At 58.3% G+C, this 8,811-nt stretch overlaps 1 protein-coding gene across 2 annotated transcripts; it reads left to right on the top strand.

The window, feature by feature from the left end:
* Positions 1 to 1,038: 1,038 nt before the first annotated feature.
* Positions 1,039 to 5,723, top strand: TSPAN1 (tetraspanin 1). Of its 2 annotated transcripts, XM_066324941.1 has the most exons (8): positions 1,039 to 1,086; positions 1,205 to 1,269; positions 2,247 to 2,453; positions 2,862 to 2,936; positions 3,626 to 3,724; positions 4,070 to 4,207; positions 4,681 to 4,764; positions 4,995 to 5,723. In XM_066324941.1, the coding sequence occupies exons 2-8, from the start codon at positions 1,213 to 1,215 to the stop codon at positions 5,046 to 5,048; spliced, it is 714 nt and encodes a 237-aa protein (XP_066181038.1). In that variant the 5' UTR covers positions 1,039 to 1,086; positions 1,205 to 1,212; the 3' UTR covers positions 5,049 to 5,723. The 2 variants fall into 2 exon arrangements, with proteins under 2 accessions (XP_066181038.1, XP_066181039.1); XM_066324942.1 differs by lacking the exon at positions 4,070 to 4,207.
* Positions 5,724 to 8,811: the final 3,088 nt, after the last annotated feature.

Raw genomic sequence — 8,811 nt, 5'->3', positions numbered from 1 at the left:
GAATGTGTTGTGAGGTTTTGGGAGAGCAGGGTGTGGGGTGTGGAGTGTGCTGAGCACACAGAGCCTGGTTTCCTGCAGGATGAGGTCTCCCCTGCCTCCTGCATCGCTCTGTGGTTTGATGACAAGTTGAAGGGACACTCTGTGGGTACTGGCGAGGGGACCAGCACAAGCTCCTGCCCCAAAGGTGCACTGGATGGGCAGGGACCACTGCCAGGGTCAGGCCCGAGGAAGAAGCATCTCCCCCTATCTGGTGTGACTCTCTCGCAGTCCTCCTCTGTGGGAAACCAGCCCTATTTCAAAGCGTGTTTCCAAAGAAAATCACTTTTGGCAGCCCTTAGGCGATGGCAGGTCTCCGCTGACTGCTCCAGCGCTGGCATCTGTCATGGCTGTCACTGTCCTCTCCCGCCGTCACCCTGTTGTGTCCCCGCCAGCAAAAATCCACCTCCCTGTACAGCGTCTGGGGACGGCCCGTGCAGCTTTGGCTTTTTCTTTGCAAACCGACTCGGGCGGCCGTTCCCCAGCGCCCTCCTTTGCCAGCTTCTCTCTCGGCCCAGGATATTGGAAATGTGGGTTTTCGGAGAGATCCCGGCTCAGGTGGTGCCGAGAAGGGGGGATCAGCAGGTCACCCGCAGAACCAGCCTGCGAAGATGGGGTGCCTCAGCCTTGGCTGGCCGAGGGGAGGCTGTGACCCGGGGGCTGTGGGTGCCCACGGCTGGAAAACCCCGAGCACGGCGCCCAGCACGCCGAGGAGAGTGGCGGGGTGGGACCGGCAGAGCCGCAGCCTCCGGCACAGGCTGAAACACCGGTGGGCTGATACCTCTGCCTCCCAATGTCCCCACGGCGGGAGAGACCGCGCGGGGACACGGGCAGGAGCGCGTCCCACGGAAGCTGCCAGCAGCAGAGGGCAGCAGGGCTGCGGGCTCCCCGCGACACCGAGGGGTGGCCCCGGCGGCCGGGCGGGGCGGGGGTCCGGCGGCGGGGCCGGCCCCGGGACGCGCCCCATAAAGGGCGGCGCCGGCCGGGTGGTGGAGCCAGAGCGGGCCGGGGCAGGACGGGGTGAGGTGTTGGGAGCTGCTCTCCGTACAGGTAAGTGGGGCTCTGTCCTTCCCCGCCCGTGGCGACCCGCTGGGCTCCCCTGGGCTCTCGGGACGGCAGCAGCTGTGCCGGGTGGGAGTTCCCCCGGTAACCTCTCCACTCTCCCCAGGTGCAAAGATGGGGTGCTTCACCTTTATCAAGGTCATGATGATCCTCTTCAACCTGGCCATCTTCGTAAGTGCGCCCCAGGGGATGGGGTCTGCGGGAGGAGGTCCCGGGGAGCCCCGGAGCCAGGTGTGGGGTGGGTCCGGCTGGGCTCTCCTGCCCCTCCGGGCTCCTTTGTGCGGGCAGGTGGGTGTAGGTGGGATTCGCAAAGCCCGGAGGGCTGTGCCGTGTTCTGGGGACAGTGGCTGTTGCATCAGCTGCCCCTGTCCCTCGCTGTGCTGGAGCTTGGGAAGGTGCTGAGTGCCCCAGAACAGGGGGTTTGCTGCTTGGGGGCTCTGCCTCTGTAGGGGAGCGGCTGACTGTGGCTTTGGGGTTCCTGGATGTCGGGAATTCAGAGCACATGCAGCCTCTACTCCCACCCAGGGCAAAGAGTAGTGGAGCTCGCAAGAGCTGTCCTGGCTCTGCAGGAGCCGCCTGGAAGGAGGTGTGTGGTAGGATACAGCCTTGGGAAGGACGGGGCGCAGAGCCTCGCCGCTCGCTCTGCGGGAACACTCCCTCTGTAAAGCTCCTGCCAGAATTTGAATGTGGTGGGGAAGGTTGAGCGGGTGGAGGGGAGGGCTGGCACGGAGCTGACCTTGCCCAGGAGTACGTGACTGTCTGGGGCCAGGGGCTGCTCAGCTGCTCCTCTGGGCGGGCAGCGAGCTGCCCCGCATGGAGGAACTTGTGGCAGCGTGATGGTGGCCGGTGTCTGAACTGGCCGTGTGAGACCGTGGGGAGGCTGGTGGCCCTGCTGGCTTGGCTGCTCCACTGCTGGCACTGAAACCCCTCGGGCTGGGGAGGGGGGACAGCTGCGACACTGCCCAGGGGACGTGCTGATGGTGGGCATTGTTTCAGGGTGCTCACCTGTCTGAGCTGCCCGCAGTGCCACAAAGTCTTGCTTTGGTGTGGTGGAAAACTGCTGAGAGGAGAAACACCTGTGCCAGGGCCTTCCCCAAATGTCAAATCTTGTGCCTCTCTGGAAGCTGACGTTGCCTTTCTCCTTCCAGCTCAGTGGCGGGACCCTCCTGGGAGTTGGCATCTGGGTCAAAGTGGATGGAGAGTCATTCCTGAATATATTTGGGGCGCTCTCCTCCAGCATCCTGCAGGTTGTGAATGTGGGCTATCTCTTCATTGTCATCGGTGCCATCCTGCTGGTCATCGGCTTCCTTGGGTGCTACGGTGCCCAGAAGGAGAGCAAATGTCTCCTGATGATGGTATGGACCTGACTGACCTCCGTATCAAGCCTCGTTTGAGCTGGGTCTGTGGTGGGGGAGATCTGATGGGCAGATTTCTCTGTGGAGATGTTCTCAGTGGATTTTTCCATATGGTGGAAGTCTGGGTGGCCCTTGGAAAGGCAATGCTGGACTCAGTCTGCTCCAGGAAAGGATGAGATGAGGCAGGAGGGGGGCTGCTAAGCTGAGGTCTCTCTTGGAGCTTGACGAGACAGCTCAGCCCATGCAGGTGAAGGGCTGGAGGACCTCAAGGTTGTGCTGCTGCTGCCCAGGAGCAGAGCTGAAGGCAATGAGGCAGGAGGGCTGGACCCCTGGAGAAGCAAATGAGTTCCAGGGCCCCCTGAGGATTCTGGCTATCAGTTTGACCTCCCTCCCCTTGCTGTGTCCTAGTTCTTTTCGGTGGTGCTGATCATCTTCATTGCCGAAGTTGCTGCTGCCGTGCTGGCTCTGGTCTTCACAGGTCTTGTGAGTGCAATACTTGTGTCTTGGGTTGGGCTGATCTGGGAGCTGTCCTACTTCTTGGGGAAACAGAAGACATGAGCTGGCAGTGCTGCCCATGGGTGTGGTGCTGTGTAGTGGTCAGTGCTGCAGGAGGAAGGGATGTTGGTTCCTGCTGGCACCAGCTACATGGGCAGGCTGGAGTAGCCTGACAGTGGTGGGAACAGGGGTTCCTGTTATATCGTAACTTCTTTTAGGACAAGTTTTGCTCACTTCTTTCTGTCAAGCCCCTCAGTTCCTAACCAGCTTAGCTTGACACCTCCCCACCTCTGAGGGTAGGAGCCGCTGGGGGAGGAAGTCCCTATTGCCTCATGCTGAGCAAACTCACCCCTTTATTAGGCACCTGAGAAACCACCTGGGGAGAAAGGAGACTGCCTCATTAGGCACTGGAGAAGTCAACCGCAGGGCAAACTCATTCCTGGCTCCCTCACTTAATGCTGCTTATCAGATGATTCACTGGGCATAAATGACCTTGGTGCCATAAAGCACTTTGTACGTTGGGAAGAGGAAAACTCTCTGTGGGTCAAACAGACATGGTGGGCCATGCTGGGTCTTTCTGGTCTCCTCTCCATAGGCTGAGACCAGTATGGGGGTGCTCAGCTCTGTGGTGCTCCCCAGGACCTTCTCTGATGGTGTTTTTCTGCCCTTTCGTCCAGGCAGAGACGTTGCTGACAGGTCTGGTGACCCCGCTCCTGAAGGAGAAGTATGGGTCGGATGACGAATTCACAAAGATCTGGAACATCACCATGACAGAGGTGTGCTGAGCCCTGTGGACCTCCCCTGTGGGTTGGGATCCTCCCAGCGTGGGCTGGGTGGGACAGTGAGATGGAAGTGGGCACACATCACAATCCTGGATGTGCTGAGTTGTCACCGCCTCCTCAATTTACTGGGAACTACCTGCTTGGGACCTAGTGGGGTGAGAGATGTTTATGATGGTGTGTGGGGCAAAATCCTGGTCCCAAGGTGACTAGTGAACGGCCCACTGAAGCAGGGTTGAGCTGAGTCACACCCTCCATGAGAAGTGGGGTCCAGATAGTGTTGGTGCTTGGAAAGAGACCTGAAGGATACTCTTCCCATCCCTTCCTTTCTCTCCTTCTTAGGTTCACTGCTGTGGTCTGAATAACTACACAGACTTCAACAACTCCTACTTTTATGAGACACATGGCAGCTACCCCGTGCAGTGCTGTGACATGAAGGAGCCCTGCAACAGCACACTGGCTGCACAATCAGCTGTTGAGGTACAGATGTGACTCTTGCCTGCTGGCAGAGCTTGACTTGGGGTGTGCCTGGGCACCAGGAGGGAGACCTCTCCTGTATCTCCAGCCCCAGCTCTGCACACGGTGGTCCCTTGGGCTTTAATTTCTGGGGGGATGCTCTGGTGGCCTCGGCTTGTCCCTCGTAGAAACAAGTAAAGCTGTTATGATGCTCTGGTCCTAAATGGAGTAGAGTGGCCTGTCTGGTGCTGGGCATGAACCCAGACACCACTCTGCCTTTTTGGGTGATTTCCCTGCTTCTTCTCTTCCTTTCCTCACTCCTCACCCAATATTTGGTCTGAGAAGTGGCTGAGTTGCCCCTGAAGCCTCAGGCTTTCTCCATGGCTGTGTGCTCTGGGTTGGAGAAGCAGTACCTCCATTTCTGGGGGATGCTGTGCCCTGGCACTTGAGATATCACCACCTCTTGCCATCCTCACCCACATGGTTGTGTCCTGCAGGGCTGTTTCAAGCAAATCCTAGAAGAAATCAGGACCAACGCAGGCGTGGCAGGTGGCGTGGCAGCCGGCATCGCTGCCTTGGAGGTGAGTGCCTGAGCAGGGCTGTGCTGCCTCCTCCCTGTGCCTGGAAGTGGGGCTGGGACCAGCCTGGGGGGCCCTGAGGGCTGCTGCAGCTCCAGGCTAGTGAGCCTTCTTCCCTGGGCACATCCAGCCCAGGGTGCACTGGGGGTGGTGGGCTGTGACCCAAACCCCCGTTGCGAAGGGGAGGGAAGGTGCACGTTGAAGGGGGCTGATTTGCACCTTGCCACCCCCAGATTGCGGCCATGGCAGTTTCCATGTACCTGTACTGTCGGCTGGATGAGAAGTGACCCCCGGAGGCAGGAGGATGACCTGCCACCCACCCCCCCATGCCGGGGTGCACCTGTGGCGTGCCATGCTCTCGGGGGGACCCCATCCCTCCCTGGGTCTGATGCTCTTCTGTGCACTGTGATTTGTAGTTGTATTTTGATCTACTGAGCTGGGATCTGTAGAGTTTGTGTATATTTTTGTACTGATATGGCATATGGAGCCTGTACATAGAGATTTGGGGTGTTTTTTGATTGGGGAGATGTTGGGAGAAGCTGCTTGGTCTGTTTGGCTGATGCCAGTAGGAGATAAAGCAGCACAGGGGCTGTTCAGGGCTGCTGATCGGGCAATGGCACAGTGATGTCTTGATAAACTCCTGCAGGCGGGTGCTGTACCACTCTCACACTGTCCCTGCCATGTCCCCCTGCGTCAGTTTGAGGTGGTGACTGCACCCTCACTGGGGATGTATCTACTCCTGCACCCACTGCCTTGTCAGCCCTGGCCTTGTTGCCATGTCCCCTGAAAGAGGGGCTGGCTGGGTGCTGGCTGCTCTCTGCCCCTTCCCTGGCATGAAGAGAGCCCTGGTGGTCCCTGCCTCTGCAGGGGCTGAGGCTGCCCCATACCCCCTGTTATTTTGTGCCTGAGCCCCTCTCCATGCTGTGAAGAAATGCAAATAAATTTTTCATCTTGGATACAAATTATATCTTGAGGCTGCCTTTAATAAATACCCTCTGCTGGGGGTGATGCAGGGGTGGGGGCTGCCTTGCTGCCCTCCCACCTTCCCTTCCTTGTCCTTGCAGGAGCACAGCCCTGCCCCCAGCCTCTCTGCTCTCCTTGCCTGTGGCTCCTCACCTGTTCGGGTGCTTGGAAACAGATCAGCCCCGTGTTTGCACAACAGACAAGGTGCAGGGTGGGGGCACCACCCTTACACCCTCTGCCCTCTGCAACAGCCACTGATTGCTCACAACACCCAGTCAGGTGCTGAACAACAGCTTGGCTTGAAAGGCAGGGCTGGCTGGGGCGTTCCTGCGTCCCCATCAGCTGCAGGAACCCGCACTGGGGTGGTGAGGAGGGGTGGATCCTGTCACCCCCACCTCTGAACATCTCCACCCCAGCATTGTCCCGCAGTGCCTGCATGTGATGCACCTGCCCTCCCAGTGTGTGTGGGCGTGTGGGAGGTATGGGTGGGCTTGGGAGGTTTCCAGACACCCTCTTTCTGCCCTGCTACTCCCTCTCTGTTCTCGAGGATACACTTGGTCTGCCTCAGTTTCTCCGTTTCAAAACCACAGCCAGGGTGGAGCTTCCAAGGGCTCTTTCCCTCTGTTTTTGCCATGGTTGTGGGGCAGGGGCAGTGAAGGACAGGGGGTGGCAGCAGCCCAGTGTCCAAACACCCTCCCCAGGTGCTGCCTCACTCTGTGCCTGCCCTGGCACCCCTTTATCAGCTCCTGCCTGGGTACGAGGCTGCACCGAGGCACTGCTGTGGTCTGGCATCTCCCTGGTGCCATCCAGTACCTGCCACAGTGGCAGGAGCAGGCAGGGAACAGTGAGACAGGCACGGGCACCCACTCCCCACACTGGGTTACTCAGCCCTGGGGACATGGGAATTGGCCCTGCCCCATGGCAGGGTGTGGGGGGAAGCTGCCAGAAAATAGCCTTGTCTTTCCTGAACAGGCTGTTCTACCATAAACTGGTCAGAGGTGACGTCAGGGCTTTTATGCCTCTTCTCCCTCCCCAAGGCTGCAGGAGCTGCCAGGAATGGTATTATGGTGCCCAGGAACCAGTTGGCACAGAGCTGGGCACACCTGGCCATGACCTCTTCTGCCCTGTTTTTGGGATGCCTTGCAGAGCTGGCTCCTGGCACACACCCTCTCACCATCACCCCTGTGGGGTGGAGCAGGCTCAGGGGTGATGCCTGGCCAGCTGCTGCCTTCCACCTTTGCAACTCTTCCTAGCCATGGGGTTTCTGTGGGGCAGAACAGGCTCTCTCTGTGGCATTGAGTTTTGTAAATAACTCGGCAACCACTGGCTTAGTTCCTCCCCTCCACCTGCTGGGAAAACTTGAAGGACCAGTTTCTCCTCGCGGATGTGATTCCTCCCAATTGCCCTTCGTGGCTCTTGGCTGCCCTGGCAGCCAAACAGAGCAGTGGGGGGTAAACTGGACTGGCACAGCCTCCCTGAGCTCCCACTGTGTCCCTGCCCTCCACTTCCATTGCCCAAACACTGCCACAGCCTTTGGGCTCTCCAAGGAGATCCCAATGGAAGGAAGGTGGGCACATCCCGGCCCACCACACACCCCCACCAGCTCCTGTGGGTGCTACCAGGCACCTCTGCAGCTTCTATCTCTTAGACTTGCAGCTTATATCTCTTAGACTCGCCCAGTTCTCCCAGCCTGACACTCCTGGGCAATCAGAAACTGATAGCGTAAGACTGAAAGGGCTTGTGGTGGCAAACAGAAACTTCCTTATTGCCCTGGGAAGATGGCAGGAGATGGCTCGAGCACCTGCCACATCTGGGTGTGTGCCAAGGGGGGGATCTTCTTTTCTACCTGGAATACAGGGTGCCAGAGGACAAAGTCTCCCTCCAGGGACGCTGGGCAAGCAGCCAGTGCCATGATGGGAGCTGCAAACAGACCAGAATTCCTGGAGATTGGTAGGGTGCACTCTCCACCGGCATCACTTGCCCCGGGGCACAGCAGGCGAAACCCTGTGTGGTGAGGCGTCTGTGCTGGCAGGGAGTGGGCAGTGATCGGCAGTTTAGGGAAAGGAGCCACCCCCTCCTTCCTGGGAATTAGCATTGATGGGAACAGGTACATGAAAAGAAGGAGGAACTGCACCTCTTTGGGTTTGTGCTGATAAACGGGGTAAATAAGAAACAAAAGCAAACTGATCCAGCACCAGCTGCCCAAGGAGTGCCTGCTGTAGGGAGTTTCCCCTGCCTGCTGTAACAGCTGGGCCAGGATGTTCCCAGACTGGGGAGGGGAGGATATCCTTGAAGGGCACAGGCTGGTCCAGGGGAAGAGGTGAGGCAATGCACACTTTCCCTGGCATAGACTGCCTGCTTGACTCCCCTTCTCCTCTTCCTCAGAGATAAACCTCCTGAGTGCCAGCCTAATCCAAATAGTGCTTTCTAGGCAGCTCCCTGCCCATATTATTTTGTTGGAATACCAGAGGTGGCGACACAAGGGCTATTCAAGAGGCAGCAGGCACGAGCTGACATTGAACCTGGTGTGTTAATCATTAATGCTGCACTGGGCAGGAATGGCACAATAACCGTCACAGCAATCCTGGATACCCAGTTGAAGATTAATTTGCCACCTACCTTAGATGTGGGCACAGGAGGTGGCAGCCCTGTGTCTGCAGGCACAGCAGGGAACAGGGACAGGAATGGGCTGGGTGCAGGGAAAGGACCCCCTCACAGCTGGGAACAAGGGGAGAGCAGGGGAGAGCTGGGAACAAGCAGAGCCCCTTCCTGGGAGCACTCTTGGCACCTTGGCATTTATGACTTTTTATTCTTAAAAGCTTTTGACCTTTATGACTTTTTATGAAGTAGAGGGTGCTGCAAATTTAGGATCAGTTCCCTGGGCTGGGATGCAAGTGGCTGGACACAGCACCGTTGACTCCCTCCCGCGCAGGGAAGGAGATGGGGCGAGCACACAGAGCATCCTTCTAGTGCTGAGATATCTCCATTCAAGAGGACTGGGTGTGTTATCCCAGAGGACTCTGGCTGGAAGGAGCTTCCTTCCATCTGTGGGGCACAGAGGAACCCATGTGCCACGAGAAGGGGCAA

Source organism: Sylvia atricapilla, chromosome 9 (genome assembly GCF_009819655.1).
Source record: "Sylvia atricapilla isolate bSylAtr1 chromosome 9, bSylAtr1.pri, whole genome shotgun sequence".
Classification (NCBI taxonomy): Eukaryota; Metazoa; Chordata; class Aves; order Passeriformes; family Sylviidae; genus Sylvia; species Sylvia atricapilla.
Note: the sequence above shows the minus strand (reverse complement) of the source record. Positions and strands in the feature narration are given on the sequence as shown.

Coding starts and splice junctions, on each gene's coding strand:
- TSPAN1 (XM_066324941.1), top strand. CDS start 1,213: ATGGGGTGCTTCACCTTTATCAAGGTCATGATGATCCTCTTCAACCTG. Junction 2,454..2,861: donor GCAAATGTCTCCTGATGATG/GTATGGACCTGA, acceptor GCTGTGTCCTAG/TTCTTTTCGGTGGTGCTGAT. Junction 4,765..4,994: donor CCGGCATCGCTGCCTTGGAG/GTGAGTGCCTGA, acceptor TGCCACCCCCAG/ATTGCGGCCATGGCAGTTTC.